The 24,352-nt window shown below is 44.1% G+C and overlaps 1 protein-coding gene across 1 annotated transcript in view; it reads right to left on the bottom strand.

Moving 5' to 3' along the window:
* Positions 1-24,080, bottom strand: part of igsf9bb (immunoglobulin superfamily, member 9Bb) — a 188,795-nt gene extending 164,715 nt beyond the window's left edge. The window contains exon 1 of the mRNA XM_065007291.1: positions 23,795-24,080. Coding sequence (XP_064863363.1) covers positions 23,795-23,858 — 64 coding nt within the window. The 5' untranslated portion in view covers positions 23,859-24,080. The remainder of the gene's footprint in view (positions 1-23,794) is intronic.
* Between the last annotated feature and the right edge of the window lie 272 nt (positions 24,081-24,352).

Raw genomic sequence — 24,352 nt, 5'->3', positions numbered from 1 at the left:
TCTCACAAAACTACCTCTAACTTCCTTCATACTGGACACAGATACATAACAATGGGATCCACAAGTTCATCTGACTGGGGAAGTAGATCTTCCAAAATATCTCTTTAATGTTAGATTCATTCCAATATGTTAAATTAATTACAATATGCCTCTGATCAGTGCTATAACCCACTCAAAATGATAGGTGGAAATGATTAATAGTACCTGGCAGGAACAGCTGGGGAGAATTGGACCCATTTAGTGTCAAAACCACATCTGCTGATTAAGACTAAAGTATTCAATACAAGCAAATAGTCTAGGTAATGGAGCTGAATGTAATATAGCTGAAATGTCTGGCCAGTAACTGATAAGCCTAGTTCTCTATATTCTGTCCGTCTGTCCCTCAGCCAAGTTCTTTGTCTACGATCTGCCGTATATGATGAATAATACAGGAGGACACAGTCCAGTGATTGCAAGAATGTGTTGACTGTGTGTGCACTTGTCCCAATGTGTTTCTGTTGGTGTGTGCATATGTTTTTATGACGTGTGCATACAAAAATGTGTGCATGAGTGTTGGTATATGCGGAAGTGGGTACATGGGTTTGTGTGTGGAGGAGTGACTGTTGTAGATTAGTTTGTATTGCATACGCCTTCGTGAAGTGTGTGTTTTATAGCATATGTGTGAGGGTTCATATGCATCCATGGCGATGGAAAGCCTCCATCTGCATTTTTGTGGAGGCTGGCATATGCGCCACAGATAGAAATACAGGGCCCCAAGCATAGCAGCCCAATAACTGCCTGTAATCTACACCTCTTTGGCAGCGGCCTCGCCTCTATCCAGAACCATGTATTACTTGCCATCATATTGTACATGCATTTCCACCCACTACCTGTTTTTGGGAGTATGTACAGTGCTGTAAAAAGGTATTTGCCCCCTTTCTCCATTTGTGCATATTTTTGACACTGCATGTTATCAGATCTTCAACCAAAAACTAATATTAGATAAAGGGAACCTGATTGAACAAATATTACAACCGTTTATATTTTTTTTATAAATAAAGTTTTGTAACACTCAATAACTGTTTGCACCACCTTTCGCTGCAATGACTGTAACCAAACACTTCCTGTAGTTGTTGATCAGTCTAAAACATCGCTGTGGAGGAATGAACTAATCAAAGTCCAGACCTAAACCTGATTTGAGATGTTGTGGCAGGACCTGAAACAAGCAGTTCATGCTCGAACACCAACTAATGTCACTGAGTTAAATCACTTCTGCATAGAAGTGTGGGCCAAAATGCCTCCACAGTGATGTGAGAGACTGATCAACAACTACAGGAAGTGTTTGGTTGCAGCTAAAGGTGACACAACCAGTTAATGAGTGTAAGAGGGCAATTACTTTTCAACACAGGGACATTGGGTGTTGCATAATGTTGTTTATTAAAACAATAGAATAAGTATCCAATGTTTGTTATTTGTTCCCATTAACTAATATTAGGTTTTGGTTGAAGATCTGATAACATTCAATGTAAAATAACATGCAAAAATAGAGAAAATCAGAAAGGAGGCAAACACTTTTTCACGGCACTGTATGTGCAGCCAGGCACCACCAGTACCCCTAGCCTGGGGTTATTTGGCAGCTTGGGCCAACTCTGCGGCAGCTGTCCACACGCTGAATAAGGAGATTAAGTCATCTTATCCTCCATGCCCGTGATTTGAAGGGCCGTGTTTGGAATTTCACGCTACTGTTCTCTACCTAATTGGCCTGTGTGCTCCGTTTACTCCTGGCTTCGGTTGTGGTGGTAACTATACTAAACAAAAATATAATTGGAACATGTAAAGTGTCAGGCCCATGTTTCACGAGATTAAATAAAGGATCCCAGAAATGTTTCATAAGCACAAAAACGTATCTCTCTCAAATTTTGTGCAGAAGTTTGTTTACATCCCTGTTAGTAAGCATTTCTCCTTTGCCAAGATAATGCATCCACCAGACAGGTTTGGCATATCAAGAAGCTGATTAAATAGTATGACCATTACACATGTGCACCTTGTGCTGGGGACAATAAAAGGCCACTCTAAAAGGTGCCGTTTTGTCACACAACAATATGCCACTGATGTCTCAAGTTGAGGGAGTGTGCAATTGGCATGCATACTACAGGAATGTCCACCAACTGTGGGTTTGTACAACTGAAGAATTTCTGCACAAACTGTCATAAACCTTCAAGGAAGCTCATCTGTGTGCTCGTTGTCCTCAACAGTCTTAACCGGTCTGAGGTTCAGCATCGTAACTGACTTCAGTGGGCAAATGCAAAGGGTGGCTACTTTGAAGAATCTCAAATATATTTGGACTTGTTTAACACTTTTTTGGTTACTACATGATTCCATGTGTGTCATTTCATAGTTTATGTCTTCACTATTTTCTACGATGTATAAAACAGTAAAAATAAAGAAAGTCCTTTGGATGAGTAGGTGTCCAAACTTTTGACTGGAACTATATAAAAGTGTTAAATCAAAATATTTTATATTTGAGATTCTTCAAAGTAGCTGCCCATTGCCTTGATGACAGCTTTGCACACTTGGCATTCTCTCAACCAGCTTCATGAGGTAGTTAACTGGAATGCATTTCAATTAACAGGTGTGCATTGTTAAAAGTTAATTTGTGGAATTTCTTTCCTTAATGCGTTTGAGCCAATAAGTTGTGTTCTGACAAGAAAGGGTGGTATACAGAAGATGGTCTTTTACCAAATAGGGCTAAGTCCATATTATGGTAAGAATAGCTCAAATAAGCAAAGAGAAACGACAGTCCATCATTACTTTAAGACATGAAGGTCAGTCAATGCAGAACATTTCAATAACGGAAAGTTTCTTCAAGTGCAGTCGCAAAAAGCATCAAGCTCTATGATGAAAGTGTCTCTCATGAGGACCGCCACAGGAAAGGAAGACCCAGAGTTACCTCTGCTGCAGAGGATAAGTTCATTAGAGTTACCAGCCTCAGAAATTGCAGCCCAAATAAATGCTTCACAGAGCTCAACAGACACATCTCAACATCAAAATGTTCAGAGGAGACTGAGTGAATCAGGCCTTCATGGTCGAACTGCTGCAAAGAAACCACTACTAAAGGACACCAATAAGAAGAGACTTGCTTGAGCCAAGAACCACAAGCAATGTACATTAGACTGTTGGAAATCTGTCCTTTGGTCTGATGAGTCCAAATTTGCGATTTTTTTGTTGTTGTTCCAACTGCCGTGTCTTTGTGAAATGCAGAGTAGGTGAACGGATGCTCTCCACATGTGTAGTTACGACCGTGAAGCATGAAAAAGGAGGTGTGATGGTGTGGGGGTGCAGTGATGGTGACGCTGTCTTTAGCCAGCAACCAGCATGGCGATCACAGCATTCTGCAGTGATACGCCATCGCATCTGGTTTGCGCTTCGTGGGACTATCATTTGTTTTTCAACAGGACAATGAGGGCATCTAGCTTAGATTGTATGACGGCCGTGGTGTTAAGCATGTCCCAGTTTAGGTCACCTAACAGTACGAACTCTGAAGATAGATGGGGGGCGTCCAGGGCACAGCTGGGGGCCGAGGGGGTCTATAACAAGCGGCAACTGTGAGAGACTTGTTTCTGGAAAGGTGGATTTTTAAAAGTATAAGCTCGACTTGTTTTGGCACAGACCTGTAAAGTATGACAGAACTCTGCAGGCTCTCTCTGCAGTAGATTGCAACTCCGCCCCCTTTGGCAGTTCTATCTTGTCGGAAAATGTTAGTTAGGGATGGAAATTTCAGAATTTTTGGTGGCCTTCCTAAGCCATGATTCAGACACGGCTAGGACATCCGGGTTGGTGGAATGTGCTAAAGCAGTGAATAAAACTTAGGGAGGAGGCTTCTAATGTTGACAATGCATGAAACCAAGGCTTTTACGGTTATAGAAGTCAACAAATGAGAGAGCCTGGGGAACGGGAGTGGAGCTAGGGGCTGCAGGGCCTAAGTTAACCTCTACATCACCAGAGGAACAGATGAGGAGTAGGATATGGGTATGGCTAAAGGCTATAAGAACTGGTCATCTCGTGCATTCGGAACAGAGAGTAAAGGAGCAGATTTCTGGGCGCGGAAGAATAGATTCAAGGCATAATGTACAGACAAGGGTATGGCAGGATGTGAATACAGTGGAGGTAAACCTAGGCATTGAGTAATGATGAGAGGTTTTGTCTCAAAAGGCACCATTTAAGCCAGGTGAGGTCACCACATGTGTGGGGAGTGGAACAAAAGGGCTAGCTAAGGCATATTGAGCAGGGTTGGAGGCTCTACAGTGAAATAAGACAATAATCACAAACCAAAACAGCAACAGACACATTGCAAAAGGCATATTGACATTAGGGAGAGGCATGTGTAGCCAAGTGATCATAGGGTCCAGTGAGTAGCTAGGCAAGCTGGAGACATGGCGATTCAGACAGTGTCTGTGTTCTTTTGCCTATCTTAATCTTTTATTTTTATTGGCCAGTCTAAGATATGGCTTTCTTTGCAACTCTGCCTAGGCCAGCATCCCAGAATCCCCTTTTCACTGTTGACATTGAGACGGGTGTTTTGCGGGTACCATTTAATGAAGCTGCCAGTTGAGGACTTGTGAGGCGTCTGTTTCTCAAACTAGACACTCAAATGTACTTGTCCTCTTGCTCAGTTGTGCACAGAGGCCTCCCACTCCTCTTTCTATTCTGGTTAGAGCCAGTTTGTGCTGTTCTGTGAAAGGGAGTAGTACACAGTGTTGTACGAGATCTTCAGTTTCTTGGCCATTTCTCGCATGGAATAGCCTTAATTTCTCAGAACAAGAATAGACTGACGAGTTTCAGAAGAAAGTTTTTCGTTTCTAGCCATTTTGAGCCTGTAATTGAACCCACAAATGCTGATGATCCATTTACTCAACTAGCCTAAATAAGGACAGTTTTATTGCTTCTTTAATCAGAACAGTTTTCAGCTGTGCTAACATAATTGCACAAGGGTTTTCTAATGATCAATTAGCCTTTTAAAATGAAAGCCAGTCCAAGTTCAACACAACGTGCCATTGGAACACAGGAGTGATGGTTGCTGATAATGGGCCTCTGAACGCCTATGTAGATGTTCCATAAAAAAAGCTGCCATTTCCAGCTACAATAGTCATTTACAACATTAACAATGTCTACACTGTATTTCTGATAAATTTGATGTTTTTTTAAATGACAAAAAATGTGCTTTTCTTTCAAAAGTGACCCCAAACAAGTGTATATTCTAATAATACAAAATAAAACATTGAAAAGCAACCTAGTTTCAACAAGGTTTCAGTTTAGTAGACTGTCGAGGAAATTAGACCAAATTTTATGCTTGTGCCCATTGCTTCTAAAAATGATTCTTTCAGCACTGACATTGCTCCCATACCACCAGACAGGCAGTGTTGCAGCGCGAGGTGGAATAGCTATAATGTTAGGATTCAGATTTCTTTGTGCATTACCAGAAATGAAACAAAATGTCAGAAATACCTTGAAAACAGCTATGACAGCATTTACATTGCTATAAATCACAACTCGCACATGTTCCCATACTTGACAATTTTGTTAAATGATCACACTGTTGAGCCCAGAGTGTTACCATGCACCAATGTGGCTGGTGAATTAGACATTCTTACGAGCCAATGGCAAAATCTACTCAGGTTTGGCAGGTGGAGGGTGATAATTTTAGGCCCTGAGTATAACACAGGATAGCTGTTATTTTTCATATAACTAGAATCAGATGAACAACAAAAATAAATATACAGGAGCGCAGTGGGAAAGGCAGTAAAAAGTGTCTCACTCATTATCACTGCAACAGGCCACAGAGAAACAGGCATATGGGCAGGGCAGACACTTTCATTTCAGGAGTTATGAAGATAATGCACCTTACTGTTTGACCAAATAATTTTAATCGCTAAATAGTTAACTGGCTAGCTAACGAGTGAGCTAACTAGCCAAGCTACAAGCAATGTTTCGAATTGTCCATCTTACTGCACTATGCTCTCATCTTGCCACTGCCGAGCACATCACGCTCACACACAGACTTATAGGCTTCATGTGGTGCTCTTTAGCATCTTGAAAAATGCACCTCGGTAGGAGTAAGCTAAAATTTAATATACATATTTGTCTTCTGATTTTGCAGCTGTACAACTCTGTGGATTCAGATCTCTCTTTTACTGTGGAAAGCCTTTGAGGTGCAAGATATTTTTAGGACATTGAATTCCACAGCTTGTCCTTTGATACACAAGACACTTGCTTGACCTTCAGGCAGTTTGGCAAGTTGTCCTGACACTGTCTGTCTGCGTGTCACATATCAGTTTGTAAACAAATAATTTAGTTAATAAAGCCACGTATAAATATGGTCTATTATTTGCTTTCTTGAGTAAGACAGCTCCAAAATGCAGGTGTTTCAGCCTAGCTCAGTGCTTTCTGTGGTGGTAGGGCAGCCAATGGAAAATACAGAGTGTAACATGCTGACCACACCGCTCACGTTGCAAAATAAATGTACACATACATGTTATTCGATCATTGCACCCACACTGCTCCTGGGCGTCAGCGAACGTCTGGGTGGCCAGGCGCTAAAATAGAAATTGGTTATATTAGTGACGCTCAGCAAGTCCGGCCTCTCCCATCTCCTCATTAGTTTTAAGGAGCATATACTGTACCCACGTGGGTGATTGAAAGACGAACTTAGGTCCACACTCCGGTAGATTGTAGTTACGCTGTAAAGTTCATTGCCAACTGCCATATAAAGTCCAAAGAAGAAAAAGAAGCCTTAAGGAAAAAGGAGAGATGATGAGCAATGTATTCGGTTTACCTGTGGATTAATTGTCTGAGTTGAGGACCTTATGCATTTCAGGGCAAATAACAACTCAATGTTTATATACCAGGACAAATTACCTAGCAACAGCAAGCTAGCTATTTAAATGGTCATACATGTTTAATACTTTTTGACCTGTCCCCAAATTAATATATTTGGTTCAGAGTTTGTTTTGATATTTCAACCTGAGTGTCCTGATTTGCTTCTGGTGTGGGTGAACAAAATGAACGTGCGCACTTCCGGTTTGGTCAGCATGTAAGGGTTGGTAATGTTCTTAAGTTGTCACTCATGGAAAAACTACGTCACTGCAAAATGTACGGGGAGAGTTCGAAAATTCAACCCCCTTGGGTGCTGCCACAGAGTTCAATTAGAAGTGCTCAATGTCATTGGCCACAGATAAAATGACGTAAAATGACGTTATATCTACTGTATTTTTGATTGGACAACATAATTTCAAAATCTTAGCTAGCATTCATCATCATGAATCAAGTCAACAATCTACTGGCAAATCCTTTTCAATCCTTCATATGAAGAGAAATTATAGATAATAACGTATCGGAGCTCATCTCCCATTGGACATTACACAACAATTTGGAAATCGCAAATTCAACAATGAGTGATTTGGAAGGAATCAGTGGCGCCGAAGAAGATGGTCGCTGTTTTACGATCCCGTAAACATTGCATGTTTTCTTGCGTTATTTGTAACTTATATTGCACGTAATGTTTCTCCCACCGTGTCTTATGACCGAAAAAGAGCTTCTTGATATCAGAACAGTGATTACACACCCCGTACTGAAGGAATTCAGAAGTAAAAAATAAAATAAAAACTCTAGACCTTGGTACGCGTCTCCACACAAAGAGACGCGTACAAAGCTCTCTCGCCCTCCATTTGGCAAATCTGACCATAATTCTATCCTCCTTATTCCTGCTTACAAGCAAAAACTAAAAATCAGGAAGCACCAGTAACTCTGTCAATAAGAAAGTGGTCAGATAAAGCAGATGCTAAGCTACAGGACTGTTTTGCTAGCAGACTGGAATATATGTTTCAGGATTCTTCCGGTGGCATTGAGGAGTACACCACATCAGTCACTGGCTTCATCAATAAGTGCATCTGTGACGTCGTCCCCACAGTGACCGTACGTACACACCCCAAACAGAAGCCATGGATTACAGGCAACATCTGCACTGAGCTAAAGGGTAGAGTTGCCTCTTTCAAGGAGCGGGACTCTAACCCGGAAGCTTATAAGAAATCCCGCTATGCCCTCCGACGAACCATCAAACAAGAAAAGCATCAACACAGGACTAAGATCGAATCGTACTACACCGGCTCCGACGCTCGTCGGATGTGACAGGGCTTGCAAATTCTTACAGACTACAAAGGGAAGCACAACCGTGAGCTGCCCAGTGACACGAACCTACCAGATGAGCTAAATTACTTCTAAGCTCACTTCGAGACAAGTAACACTGAAACATGCATGAGAGCACCAGCTTTTCCGGACAACTGTGTGATCACGCTTTCCGTAGCCTATGTGAGAGTAAGACATTTAAACAGGTCAACATTCACAAAGCCGCAGGGCCAGACGGATTACCAGGATGTGTACTCCGGGCAGTGGGAAGGTATCTCACTCAGAAGGACAAGATGGGGAGGGGGGCGTGGGTAGGTTGACCTCAGGTCTCCACAACTGGAAGCCCGAGGTAGGGGGAGCAGGGGAATCTATCAAATAGTTCTGTGACTTCTTACAATTACAATTTGTAATGCAATTAGTAATGCAATAAGTTGTGCAAGGTTCTCTTCTTATTAATAATGTGTTATTCTATTTGTGTATTTGTGTGATATAGGATTTGTGCAATTTAGTTTTATTTGTGTTTTTTTGTTAGCAATAGGCTAATATTGTAATAATTCAATTCTTTTTTTTCTATTTATATACTACAATTTGTCTCCATTTGTCTTTGTTAGTTCTTTTTATATATAGTTTTAAATGTTAGTTTTAAATGTTAGTTTTAAATTGGGGGGGGCCATACAAGCTAGAACCGCCACTGGCAAGTGTCTTCACTGACATTTTCAACCTGTCCCTGACGGAGTCTGTAATACCAACATGTTTCAAGCAGACCACCATAGTCCCTGTTCCCAAGAACACTAAGGTAACCTGCCTAAATGACTACCGACCCGTAGCACTCACGTCTGTAGCCATGAAGTGCTTTGAAAGGCTAGTCATCTCACATCAACAACATTATTGCAGAAACCCTCGACCCACTCCAATTTACATACCGCCCCAACAGATCCACAGATGATGCAATCGGTATTGCACTCCACACTGCCCTTTCCCATCTGGATAAAAGGAACACCTATGTGAGAATGCTATTCATTGACAACAGCTCAGCGTTCAACACCATAGTGCCACAATGACTCTGTACCGGTACCCCCTGTATATCAAATCAAACTTTGTCACATGCGTTGAATACAACAAGTGTAGACCTTATTGTGAAATGCTTACTTACAAGCTCTTAACCAACAGTGCAGTTCAAGAAGAGTTAAGAAAAAAATTACCATAGAAAAAAAAAGTATAAAAGTAACACAATAGTAAGGCTATACACAGGGGTTACCGGTACCGAGTCAGCGTGCAGGGGCACAGGTTAGTTTAGATAATTTGTACATGTAGGTAGGGGTGAAGTGACTATGCATAGATAATAAACAGCGAGTATACAAAACAAATGGAGGGGGTGGGTCAGCAGTCTTATGGCTTGGGGGTAGAAGCTGTTGAGGAGCCTTTTGGTCCTAGACTTGGCGCTCCGGTACTGCTTGCCGTGCGGTAGCAGAGAAAACCGTCTATGACTAGGGTGACTGGAGTGTCTGACAATTTTATGGGCTTTCCTCTGACACCGCCTATTATATAGGTCCTGGATGGCAGGAAGCTTGGCCCCAGTGATGTACTAGGCCGTACGCACTACCCTCTGTAGCGCCTTAGTCTTGCTCACATTGAAGGAGAGGTTGTTGTCCTGGCACCACACTGACAGTTCTCTGACCTCCTCCCTATAGGCTGTCTCATCGTTGTCGGTGATCAGGTCTACCACTGTTGTGTCATCAGCAAACTAAATGATGGTGTTGATGTCGTGTTTGCCCACGCAGTCGTGGGTGAACAGGGAGTACAGGAGGGGACTAAGTACACACACCTGAGGGACTCAGTGTTGAGGATCAGTGTGGCAGACGTGTTGTTGCCTATATACCGTCACTTGTTATTTTACTGCTGCTGTTGAATTATGTGTTACTTTTATTTAAAAAAATTTAATAAACACTTATTTAAAGCATTGTTGGTTATGGGCTTGTAAGTAAGCATTTCACTGTAAGGTCTACTGTAAGGTCTGTTGATTTCAGCGTATGTGACAAATAAAATGTTATTTGATTTAACTACAAGCATTGCAAAGCAATCACTAGCCTGCTATTCAGTGGAGCGGGTGTGTTGTCCAAGTCTGGGTTTAAGGGTCTCTTTTCCAAGCTTAAAAGGATAAACATTCAACATTGGCCATGCTGTCAATCCAGCATGATTTCTGCCACTTTCAAGACAACTGGGAACTATGAAAAAAAAGTAGCTCCGACTGGGAAAATACTTATTGAACGGTCATCCAACTCTGAATTCCAAGTCGGGAACTCTGGCCTCTTTCTAGAGCTGTAAATGAGGCTGAATTAACTATTTCACTGCCTGACAAGGCTCCACTGATAGTCAGGTGTAGCAGTAGTAAGGTGTTGGGACCCTGCTGTTGGGACAGCTTTATGTAGGCCCTAACAGTTTGTGGGCACTGTTTGTCACTGTTATAGTGCAATTAATGTATTGTTTAGTGTTGTACCTTTGCTGGCCTGCAACTAAAACAAATTGGGGTAGTTTGCCCCTCCAAGAATTACATGCTAACAATCATCACTGGCTATTAGATCGATCAATTAGTAATTTTCTACTCAAAATGGCCAGACATCTAAGCAGACATGGAGAGAGGAAACAGACATGTAAAAAGTGGGTGGTATCAACTCCTGCAACATGAATAAAACAGCCATTTACTATGTTGCCAACATGAACTGGGTATTTGTCAGTGTTGACAAGACTGAAATAGTAACACACTGACCTTCCTTCTAAACTAAAGCTTTGTGGAGTAGAATGCATAATTGAAGACGTTCCACAAGGCTCCCATCCATGTATATCTGGAGCATCTTTAACCAGCGTTCTCTCGCAGCAGAGCCCTGGTGAAAGATGGACCCCTGAGTCAATCCTCCCTAGTCCAAATACCAGCTGATTGACGTATGAAGGTTGGTGACATATGGAGCGTGCCATTTGCCCCGGGTGAGAGGATTACCATGCCGATGAGCACACCGTGAAGCAGAGGAAAGATTCAAACTAAAGCTTTAGTGCATTTTATTTAAGAACAATATCAAGAATATCTTAATAAGCAGTGACCCACGTCTCTCCATAACTGACTTCTTTCTCATACAAAAGGGTTATTTGGCTGTCCCCATAGGAGCACCATTTTTGGTTCAAGGTAGAACCCTTTTTGGGTCCATGTTGAACACTCTGTGGAAAGGTTCAACCTGACACCAAAAAGGTTCAACCTGGAACCAAAAAGGGTTATCCTATGGGGGCAACAGAAGAACCCTTTTAGGTTCTAGATTGCACCTTTTTTCCTAACAGTGTACTGGTTAACTACTAGAAAATACATCCATTAGATAGCATAATAAAGAACCACATGCAAAAATGACTAATAAAAGGTTTGAATAACCTATGAACCTATGCAGGTTCAAATACTGGTCAAGATCTCAGTCTTTGAGCGCTCCTGTTAAGTGCGACCTCAAAACCAGGGCAGTTGAAGGAAGGTATTAGAGGAATACTTTATCTGAGGGAACAGGGACACTTCTGAGCCACATTTCCTCCCCAATTTTCCACCCTCATATCCAGTAAGGATCCTCGCTCTCTGACATGTACACACACTCCTGGCAATGATACCAGTCAGAGGACTAGAGAGAGCATTCTGCAGGAAGTACATTGCAGACAGGAAGACGTCTTTGAAGTGCTGAGAGCTTAGAAATGGAATTGGGGCCAGACAAGATAGCCTAGCCCGTCCAACATATTACAAAGTGAGGAGCTGTGCTGCCATATCATATACTAATGAGGAAGAAGCTATACTGCTGGACTAATATGTATTTTAGTTAATTATACAAGAATTCATGCTCTCTCTCTCTCTCTCTCTCACACACACACACCACAAATACTTGGAACCTTGACAATGAAATCGATTGCTTTGAATTGGCTGTCTCAGCATTCCTATCTGTGGTTAGCTAGTAACTACTCTGCAGGTTTTTGTGTGGTCATCAACAGTCGCCAACCTGCTCTTTTGTAATATGTATTCCACAGAATTTTTTGAGGCAGAAAAAGTATTATTGAAATCTCTATGCCTTTTAACTAAATATTTTCCTTGGTGTTTTCATTATTTTCCCTCCATGGTCCACACACACACACACGCAAAACATATAGCCTACTCATGCACTCGCACACACGCACAGACACGCACACAGTCCTGGCAAACTATCCTGGGGGGGCAATGATGCTAAAACCCACCCCTTGCCTCAACACAACCTGCCCACTCTGTACCCGTGCCATGTGCATTACGGTCAGGCACCAGAGTGGCATTTAACGCACAGCTTAGTCATAATCAGTTTAACAGGGGGAGAGCGCCTTCCTGTTAGTGGGCATATGCTCATATCATGTTTAAAGACGCACTATTCCCCTGGGCGGGGACATAACAAGTGGAGTGTGGATGGGAGCAGACGGTTACCGCGCACCCCTCCAGGCCTCCATTAACGTCGCTCTCCATGCTCCCATGCCCCCCACTCTGCCATCCTATATTGCTAAGAGCCAACTTAAATGGTGGTGGGGGTGTTGAGTTTGTGTGGCGAGCAAGACATTAGAGAAAGGACCTGAGACCAAAGGTTGTGGAGAGATGGAGGGTATAATGAGGATGTACACACAGAAAGAGGAGCAGACAAAAACAGAAGATGAGAGTTAAGATTGGGAGAGAGAGAAAGATCAGACTGAGGGCAGAGAGAGAGAGAGACCGAGAGAAGAACAGAGAGCACTCTGGCTCGTGTCCAGGGTTATCGCTGGCCAGAGTCAAGGCTCTTGCCAGCTGACAGCTTGAGACAGCAGCATTCGGGCAGAAGAACAGAGTACAGCGCAGTCTCTGTGGGTGTGTGTATATGGGCTCTAGAGCTTTGTGATGTCCGTCCGTAACGTCGGAGATGGGGAACATATGCAGAGGAGCACATGAGCGGCAGAGCAAGGTGACAGTCAGTTCTCAGTCACCCAGAGGCATATGACACCAGCATCACAGAGTCACTCACTGTACTGTCCTCATCTCCTTGGCAATAACTACAGTCTTCTGCCCTCCTGGCTGAATGGGACTACATGCTTTGAGGAGAATATACAGTGCCTTTGGAAAGTATTCATACCCCTTGACTTATTGCACATTTTGGTGTGTTACAGCCTGAATTCTAAATTGGTTAAATACATGTTGTTTTTCACAAATTTACACACAATACCCCATACTGACAAAGTGAAAATGTTTTTAGAAATGTTAGCAAATTTATTGAAAATAAAATACAGAAATATCTCATTTACATAAGCATTCACACCCCTGAGTCAATACATGTTAGTATCACCTTTGACATCAATCACAGCTGTGAGTCTATCTGGGTAAGTCTCTAAGAGCTTTGCACACCTGGATTCTGTAATATTTTCACATTATTATTTTTTTAATTCTTCAAGCTCTGTCAAATTGGCTGTTGATCATTGCTAAACAGCCAAACCAGGTTTTCCTCTAGGATTTTGCCTATGCTTAGCTCCATTCCGTTTCTTTTTTATCCTGAAAAACTCCCCAGTCCCTAACGATTACAAGCATAACCATAACATGATGCAGCCTCCACTATGCTTGAAAATATGGATAATGGTACTCAGTAATGTGCTGTTATGTTTGGGGCAAATCCAATATACTTCATATTGAAGTGTATTGATTGAATGGTGCCGGAGGAGATGGCTGCCATTTTCTGGGCTCTTAACAAATTGTGCTATTGTGTGTGTTTCTTTTCACCTCTCTCACATCTCTTATGACCGAAAAGAGCTTCTGGATATCAGGATAGTGATTACTCACCTCGTACTGGACAAAGATTTTTCTTTACCGAGTCAGAAGCGAAGGATTTACCACAAACACCCGACAAGGCCAACATCCCAGTCATTCGCAGGAGAAAGAGACGGAGATATCGGGGACGGATGTCGGGGTGCCTTGTAAGGATCCGACGGCGAGTGGATGATCTGCATCTACCATCAGTCCTATTAGCCAACGTACAATCATTGGATAACAAAATAGACGTTCTACGATCATTAATATCCTACCAACAGGACATTAATTTGTAATATCTTGTTTCACAGAGTCGTGACTGAACGACGACATGGATAAAATACAGCTGCCAGGTTTTATGCTGCATCGGCAAGTTAGAACAGCTGCCTCCGGTAAGACAAGGGGTGGCGGTCTGTGTATATTTGTAAACAACAACTGGTGCACGAAATCTAATATTAAGGAAGTCTTGAGGTCTTGCTCGCCTGAGGTGGAGTATCTCATGATAAGCTGTAGACCACACTATTTATTAAGAGAGGTTACATCTACATTTTTCTAAGCTGTCTATTTACCAACACAAACCGATGCTGGCACTAAGTCTGCACTCAATGAGCTGTATAAGGCCATAAACAAACAGGAAAACGCTCACCCACAGGCGGCGCTCCTAGTGGCTGGGGAATTTAATTCAGGGAAACAGTTTTACCTCATTTCCACCAGAATGTTAAATGTGCAACCAGACAGAAAAAAAACTGTGGACCCCCTATACTCCACACACAGAGAGGCGTACAAAGCTCTCCCTCACCCCCACTTGGCAAATCTGACCAAAATTCTATCCTCCTGATTCCTGCTTACAAGCAAAAACTAAAGCAGGAAGCACCAGTGACTCTGTCAATATGAAAGTGGTCAGATGAAGCAGATGCTAAGCTACAGGACTGTTTTGCTAGCACAGACTGGAATATGTTCCGGGAATCTTCCGATGACATTGAGGAGTACACCACATCAGTCACTGGCTTTATCAATAAGTGCATCGATGACATCATCCCCACAATGACTGTACGTACATACCCCAACCAGAACCCATGGGATACAGGCAACATCTGCACTGAGCTAAAGGGTAGCACTGCCACTTTCAAGGAGCGAGGCGCTTATAAGAAATACCGCTATGCCCTCCGATGAACCATGAAACAGGCAAAGCGTCAATACAGGACCAAGATCAAATGGTACTACACCGGCTCCGACACTCTTCGGATGGGGCAGGGCTTGCAAACTATTACAGACTACAAAGGGAAACACAGCCGCGAGCTGCCCAGTGACATGAGCCTTCCAGATGAGCTAAATTATTTCTAAGCTCGCTTTGACACAAGCAACACTGAAGCATGCATGAGAGCATCAGCTGTTCTGGATGACTGTGTGATCACGCTCTCCGTAGCCGATGTGAGTAAGACCTTTAAACAGGTCAAAAAATAATTGTTTTTACCTTTATTTAACTAGGCAAGTCAGTTTGGAACAAATTATTATTTACAATGACAGCCTACCAAAAGGCAAAAGGCCTCCTGCGGGGACAGGGGCTGGGATTAAAATAAATAAATAAAATATCAAATGTTGGACAAAACCCAACATTACATACAGAGAGACCGAAGACAACATTGCATTGGCAGCAACACATGACAACACAGCATGGTAGCAACACAACATGACAACAAAATGGTAGCTGCAGAAAACATGGTACAAACATTATTAGGCACAGACAACAGCACAAAGGGCAAGAAGGTAGAGACAACAATACATCACGCAACAGTCACAACTGTCAGTAAAAGTGTTCATGATTGAGTCTTTGAATGGAGAGTTTTATCTCAATCTCTTCAATGTGAGTGTTTGTTGCAGCTCGTTCAACATTCACAAGGCCTCGGGGCCAGATGGATTACCAGGACGTGTTCTCCGAGCATGACCAACTGGCAAGTGTCTTCACTGACATTTTCAACCTGTCCCTGACGGAGTCTGCAATACCAACATGTTTCAAGCAGACCACCATAGTCCCTGTTCCCAAGAACACTAAGTTAACCTTCCTAAATGACTACCAACCTGTAGCTATGAAGTGCTTTGAAAGGATGGTCATGGCTCACATCAACACCATTATCCCAGAAACCCTCGACCCACTCCAATTTACATACCGCCCCAACAAATCCACATATAATGCAATCTCTATTGCACTTCACACTGCCCTTTCCCACCCGGACAATGTGAGAATGATATTCATTGACTACAGCTCAGCTTTCAACACCATAGTGCCCTCAAAGCTCAAATGAAATCAAATGTTATTATTGGTCACATACACATGGTTAGCAGACGCTATTGTGAGTGTAGCGAAATGCTTGTGCTTCTAGTTCCGACAGTGCAGCAATATCTAACAAGTAATTCTAACAATCGAACAATTCCACAACAACTACCAAATACACACAAATCTAAGTAAAGGAATGGAATACCGAGCGGCATAGGCAAGATACAATAGATGGTATAAAATACAGTGTATACATATGAGATGAGCTCATCACTAAGCTACGGACCCAGGGACTAAACACCTCCCTCTGCAACTGGATCCTGGACTTCCTGATGGCCCACCCCCAGGTAGTAAGGGTAGGTAACAACACTTCTGCCACGCTGATCCTCAATGATCTACTTCCGTGTTGGAGCGAGCGGTTGCATCCGCACTTCGGTCCGCAAGCAGTATAACTTTTCATTACATTTCATTACATTTCATTATAGTACAACGGTTTGATTTGTCTAATCTTAGCAATTTCTTCTTAGCTAGCTACATAGCCGTCTTTGTATCAAAGATAATTGCGTAATTATCGTATTTTCGTCGTCCTAACGTAGTCTACACTGCTATCTGCCCAGCAGCTAGCCAGCTAGCCAGCTAGCAAACGTCCACCGTTCACAGAATAGCAGCACTGTAAAAACTATTACACTCAACTGAACGACTTGATTAGTGTAGTGTTAGCTAGCTACATAGTTGTCTTTGCTGTCTTCGTATCCAAGATAATTGTGTAGTTTAGAGTGTGTAGTCTTAGAGTGATTATCTTAATTTACCGAGGTTAGCTAGCCAGCTATTTGTCGTCCTTAACGTAGGAGACACTGCTAGCTAGCCAACAGCTAGCCAACGTCTACCGAACAGAACTTCCTCACTCAACAACCCGGTCGCATTCCGCTTCGCTCCACAGGTAGTATCACATTTTCATTTCATTTCATTACAGTACAACGGTTTGATTTGTTTGATCGTAGCTAGCTACATAGCTAGCTACATAGCCGTCTTTGTATCAAAGATAATTGTGTAGTCTAGAGCGATTTTCTAGGTTAGCTAGCCAGCTATTGTCGTTCTTTTAACGCAACGTAACGTAATCAACACTGCTAGCTAGCCAGCTAGCCCCGAATAGCAGCACTGTAGAAACTATCACACTCAACGGAACGACTTGATTAGTGTAGTGTCAACAACGCAGCCACTGCCAGCTAGCCTACAAAGTCAACAACGCAGCCACTGCCAGCTAGCCTACTTCAGCAGTACTGTATCATTTTAATCATTTTAGTCAATAAGATTCTTGCTACGTAAGCTTAACTTTCTGAACATTCGAGACGTGTAGTCCACTTGTCATTCCAATCTCCTTTGCATTAGCGTAGCCTCTTCTGTAGCCTGTCAACTATGTGTCTGTCTATCCCTGTTCTCTCCTCTCTGCACAGACCATACAAACGCTCCACACCGCGTGGCCGCGGCCGCCCTAATCTGGTGGTCCCAGCGCGCACGACCCACGTGGAGTTCCAGGTCTCCGGTAGCCTCTGGAACTGCCGATCTGCGGCCAACAAGGCGGAGTTCATCTCAGCCTATGCCTCCCTCCAGTCCCTCGACTTCTTGGCACTGACGGAAACATGGATCACCACAGATAACACTGCTACTCCTACTGCTCTCCCTTCGTCCGCCCACGTGTTCTCGCACACCCCGAGAGCTTCTGGTCAGCGGGGTGGTGGCACCGGGATCCTCATCTCTCCCAAGTGGTCATTCTCTCTTTCTCCCCTTACCCATCTGTCTATCGCCTCCTTTGAATTCCATGCTGTCACAGTTACCAGCCCTTTCAAGCTTAACATCCTTATCATTTATCGCCCTCCAGGTTCCCTCGGGAGTTCATCAATGAGCTTGATGCCTTGATAAGCTCCTTTCCTGAGGTTGGCTCACCTCTCACAGTTCTGGGCGACTTTAACCTCCCCACGTCTACCTTTGACTCATTCCTCTCTGCCTCCTTCTTTCCACTCCTCTCCTCTTTTGACCTCACCCTCTCACCTTCCCCCCTTACTCACAAGGCAGGAAATACGCTCGACCTCATCTTTACTAGATGCTGTTCTTCCACTAACCTCATTGCAACTCCCCTCCAAGTCTCCGACCACTACCTTGTATCCTTTTCCCTCTCGCTCTCATCCAACACTTCCCACACTGCCCCTACTTGGATGGTATCGCGCCGTCACAACCTTCGCTCTCTCTCCCCCGCTACTCTCTCCTCTTCCATCCTATCATCTCTTCCCTCTACTCAAACCTTCTCCAACCTATCTCCTGATTCTGCCTCCTCAACCCTCCTCTCCTCCCTTTCTGCATCCTTTGACTCTCTATGTCCCCTATCCTCCAGGCCGGCTCGGTCCTCCCCTCCCGCCCCGTGGCTCGACGACTCATTGCGAGCTCACAGAACAGGGCTCCGGGCAGCCGAGCGGAAATGGAGGAAAACTCGCCTCCCTGCGGACCTGGCATCCTTTCACTCCCTCCTCTCTACATTTTCCTCTTCTGTCTCTGCTGCTAAAGCCACTTTCTACCACTCTAAATTCCAAGCATCTGCCTCTAACCCTAGGAAGCTCTTTGCCACCTTCTCCTCCCTCCTGAATCCTCCTCCCCTCCCCCCTCCTCCCTCTCTGCAGATGACTTCGTCAACCATTTTGAAAAGAAGGTCGACGACATCCGATCCTCGTTTGCTAAGTCAAACGACACCGCTGGTTCTGCTCACACTGCCCTACCCTGTGCTCTGACCTCTTTCTCCCCTCTCTCTCCAGATGAAATCTCGCGTCTTGTGACGGCCGGCCGCCCAACAACCTGCCCGCTTGACCCTATCCCCTCTCTTCTCCAGACCATTTCCGGAGACCTTCTCCCTTACCTCACCTCGCTCATCCACTCATCCCTGACCGCTGGATACGTCCCTTCCGTCTTCAAGAGAGCGAGAGTTGCACCCCTTCTGAAAAAACCTACACTCGATCCCTCCGATGTCAACAACTACAGACCAGTATCCCTTCTTTCTTTTCTCTCCAAAACTCTTGAACGTGCCGTCCTTGGCCAGCTCTCCCGCTATCTCTCTCAGAATGACCTTCTTGATCCAAATCAGTCAGGTTTCAAGACTAGTCATTCAACTGAGACTGCTCTTCTCTGTATCACGGAGGCGCTCCGCACTGCTAAAGCTAACTCTCTCTCCTCTGCTCTCATCCTTCTAGACCTAGCGGCTGCCTTCGATACTGTGAACCATCAGATCCTCCTCTCCACCCTCTCCGAGTTGGGCATCTCCGGCGCGGCCCACGCTTGGATTGCGTCCTACCTGACAGGTCGCTCCTACCAGGTGGCGTGGCGAGAATCTGTCTCCTCACCACGCGCTCTCACCACTGGCGTCCCCCAGGGCTCTGTTCTAGGCCCTCTCCTATTCTCGCTATACACCAAGTCACTTGGCTCTGTCATAACCTCACATGGTCTCTCCTATCATTGCTATGCAGACGACACACAATTAATCTTCTCCTTTCCCCCTTCTGATGACCAGGTGGCGAATCGCATCTCTGCATGTCTGGCAGACATATCAGTGTGGATGACGGATCACCACCTCAAGCTGAACCTCGGCAAGACGGAGCTGCTCTTCCTCCCGGGGAAGGACTGCCCGTTCCATGATCTCGCCATCACGGTTGACAACTCCATTGTGTCCTCCTCCCAGAGCGCTAAGAACCTCGGCGTGATCCTGGACAACACCCTGTCGTTCTCAAATAACATCAAGGCGGTGGCCCGTTCCTGTAGGTTCATGCTCTACAACATCCGCAGAGTACGACCCTGCCTCACACAGGAAGCGGCGCAGGTCCTAATCCAGGCACTTGTCATCTCCCGTCTGGATTACTGCAACTCGCTGTTGGCTGGGCTCCCTGCCTGTGCCATTAAACCCTACAACTCATCCAGAACGCCGCAGCCCGTCTGGTGTTCAACCTTCCCAAGTTCTCTCACGTCACCCCGCTCCTCCGCTCTCTCCACTGGCTTCCAGTTGAAGCTCGCATCCGCTACAAGACCATGGTGCTTGCCTACGGAGCTGTGAGGGGAACGGCACCTCAGTACCTCCAGGCTCTGATCAGGCCCTACACCCAAACAAGGGCACTGCGTTCATCCACCTCTGGCCTGCTCGCCTCCCTACCACTGAGGAAGTACAGTTCCCGCTCAGCCCAGTCAAAACTGTTCGCTGCTCTGGCCCCCCAATGGTGGAACAAACTCCCTCACGACGCCAGGACAGCGGAGTCAATCACCACCTTCCGGAGACACCTGAAACCCCACCTCTTTAAGGAATACCTAGGATAGGATAAAGTAATCCTTCTCACCCCCCCCCTTAAAAGATTTAGATGCACTATTGTAAAGTGGCTGTTCCACTGGATGTCATAAGGTGAACGCACCAATTTGTAAGTCGCTCTGGATAAGAGCGTCTGCTAAATGACTTAAATGTAAATGTAAAACACAAGGGGGCCCCTCAGGGGTGCATGCTCTGTCCCCTCCTGTACTCCCTGTTCACCCATGACTGCATAGCCATGTTCAACTCCAACACCATCATTAAGTTTGCCGACGACACAACAGTGTCTAATCACTGACAACGATGAGGAAGCCTATGCGGAGGAGGTCAGAGACCTGGCTGTGTGGTGCCAGGATAACAACCTCTCCCTCAATGTGATCAAGACAAAGGAGATGATTGTGGACTACAGGAAAAGGAGGACCGAGCCAACCCCCATTCTCATCGACAGGGCCGTAGTGGAGCAGGTTGAGAGCTTCAAGTTCCTTGGTCTCCACATCACCAACAAACTATCATGGTACAAACATACCAAGACAGTCGTGAAGAGGGCATGACAAAGCCTATCCCCACTTAGGAGACTGAAAAGATTTGGCATGGGTCCTCAGATCCTCAAAATGTTCTACAGTTGCACCATCAGGACAACACTGGTTGTATCACTGCCTGGTATGGAAGAATCCGACCGCAAGGCACTACAGAGGGTAGTGCGTACAGCCCAGTACATCACCGGGGCCAAACTTCCTGCCATCCAGGACCTCTATACCAGGTGTTGTCAGAGGAAGGCCCTAAGAATTGTCAAAGACTCCAGCCACCCAAGTCATAGATGGTTCTCTCTGCTACCGCACGGCAAGCGGTACCGGAGCACCAAGTCTAGGTCAAAAAGGCTTCTGAACAGCTTCTACCCCCAAGCCATAAGACTCCTGAACAGCTAATCATTGCCCCCCCCCACCCCCACCCTAGAACGCTGCTGCTACTCTCTGGTTATCATTTATGCATAGTCACTTTAATAACTCTACCTACATGTACATATTACCTCAACTAACCTGTGCCCCCGCACATTGACTCTGTACCGGTACCCCCTTTATATAGCCAAGCTGTTATTTTACTGAAGCTCTTTAACTATGTTATTTTTAACTTAACACTTATTTTTCTTAAAAATGCATTGCTGGCTAAGGGCTTGTAAGTAAGCATTTCAGTGTATTCGGCGCATGTAACAAATACAATTTTATTTGATATTCAGGACAAAATGTTAATTGTTTTTGTAACAGTATAGCTTTCCAGTGATCCGGGTCAACAGCATCAATGTAACAGTTTTACTTCCGTCCCCTCGCCCCGACCCGTGCTCGAACCAGGGACCCTCTGCACACAACAACTGACACCCATGAAGCATCGTTACCCATCGCGCCACAAAAGCCACGGCACCTTGCAGAGCAAGGGGAACAACTACTTCAGGTCTCAGAGTGAGTGACGTCACCCGATTGAAATGCTATTAGCGCGCACCACCGTTAACTAGCTAGCCATTTCACATCGGTTACACATCGGTTACACTTTGTCACATTTTTGCAGTATCACTTTAGTGCCTGGTTGCAAACAGGATGCATGTTTGGGAATATTGTTATTGTACAGGCTTCCTTCTTTTCACTCTGTCAATTAGGTTAGTATAGTGGAGTAACTACAATGTTGTTGATCCATCCTCAGTTACCTCCTATCACAGCCATTACACTCTAACTGTTTTAAAGTCACTGTTGGCCTCATGGTGAAATCTCTGAGCGGTTTCCTTCCTCTCTGGCAAATGAGTTAGGAAGGACACCTGTATCTTTGTAGTAACTGGGTGTATTGATACACCATCCAAAGTGTAATTAATAACATCAACATGCTCAAAGGGATGTTCAATGTCAGCTTTTTTACCCGTCTACCAATAAGAGCCCTTCTTTCTGAGGCATTGGAAAACCTCCCTGGTCTTTGTGGTTGAATCCATGTTTGAAATGCACTGCTCAAATGAGGGACCTTACAGATAATTGTATGTGTGGGGTACAGAGATGAGGTTGTCACTCAAAAACAGTATTATTGCACACAGAGTGAGTCCATGAAACTTATGTGACTTGTTTAGCAAATTCTTACACCTGAACGTATTTAGGCTTGCCATAACAAAGGGATTGAATACTTATTTCCTTTTTTTTCCCCATTCGTAAAAATGAATCTATATTTAAACCATTTTAAATTCAGGCTGTAACACAACAAAATGTGGAAAAATAAGAATTTTGTACTACACTGTAGTATATACTGTAGGCTACATGCAACTATTCTGCACATAGCAGCAAAGACTAACTATCAATGTAAACTTAACCCCTTGATTATCAATCCAAATACACCATCATTGGATATATGCAGTATAAACTTAACTGAGCATGTTTGACCATTCTTATGCATATGTTGCAGCAGTGATTCTATAAAATAAAAAAATAAACTCCCTCCAGTGGACATAGATGGAAGTACGGGGCAAACTGAATCCATAATATGAGACGGGTAAATTGGGATGAAAACGTATCAGTTGATCACCTCACCTGTATTGCATGACACTATGTATAACCATAGTTGGGGGCACAAACATATAAGTAGGCCTGCGTTTCGTGATTAAGAAAGTAGAGTGTCAAAAGAAAACTCTACGACAAGTGCTTAAGGTATAACACAAACGAACCATTTACAAAACCACTAAGAATTTGAGTTGCGTTTTTAAACATGCAAAAAGCTATTGTCGAGTCAGGAATATAGCTAACAGCACTACTGAGAATCAGGATGGTGTTTGGCACGCGCCTCTGCAGCTACCTAAAGGTTATTCAAATTAGTTTATAGCAGCATGACAATCCATTCCCAAACCGTATTATTAGATACAGTAGTAAATCAGGATTAGTGCTCTTAATTTCTTATTATCCACCCCCTTATTCCAATCTAGATACAGGGCATGGGGTGGATATTCTTCATATTAAAATGCATTTTTATTACTTTTCCTCCTAATTTGTGCTCGTCTTATCATTACACTTTGAAACAGGTGCAAGCAATTCAAACAATTGAATAAACCAAATTGAATAAACTAAATGTTGCCTACTTTTGTTATACATTTGTGGACAGGCAAACAAGCAATGATCCGAAAGCCATATAGCCTAGTAAACATAGCCACAATTAAACTTGAGCAGGAAGCAGTATAAAATATTGCACTTCAACTCACCTTGAGCTGCCGTTCCTCGGGTGCTGAATACACTTGCTATCAAAGTGGCCACATACCAAATCATAGTACTATTGCCAACCAGAAAGAAACCTCATCATATCTCAAAGTGCCCCTTTCAATAAACCTTTCATTGCTGAGTCCCCGGGTCGATAAAGGCGCTATCTGCTGCGGTTGATATCCTTTAAATCATGCCCTGCACACTTTTTCACCGGCGCCCTTCGCTTTATCCCTCCCCTGCTCTCCTTCGCATCCTCTCTCGCTGAGACAGAGCACCTGCACCAGTGAGAGGAGAGCAGACGACGTCAGATGGTAAATCCAACATGAAACCAGGCATGACAATTTAGATTTTAGATCCGCCTCCGCACTCTTTTCATTGGTGAGTGGAGGAGGCTTTGGGGCGTGGATTGGTTCCTCCACTGTCGCTTTGGAGGCATTACCAGACAAGCCCTGTTTCAAGGTGAGTTGGAGCGTGGAAGTTGCATCGGAGCCGCAATGACATCTTCGTTACAAGGACCCATCTCAAACCCTAATTGCAGTCACAAATTAGGATAATCAAAT

The sequence above is a fragment of the Oncorhynchus nerka genome, linkage group LG22 (genome assembly GCF_034236695.1).
Source record: "Oncorhynchus nerka isolate Pitt River linkage group LG22, Oner_Uvic_2.0, whole genome shotgun sequence".
NCBI classification, from domain to species: domain Eukaryota; kingdom Metazoa; phylum Chordata; class Actinopteri; order Salmoniformes; family Salmonidae; genus Oncorhynchus; species Oncorhynchus nerka.
The sequence above is the reverse complement of the archived record's forward strand: the minus strand, read 5'-3'. Positions and strand labels throughout refer to the sequence as shown.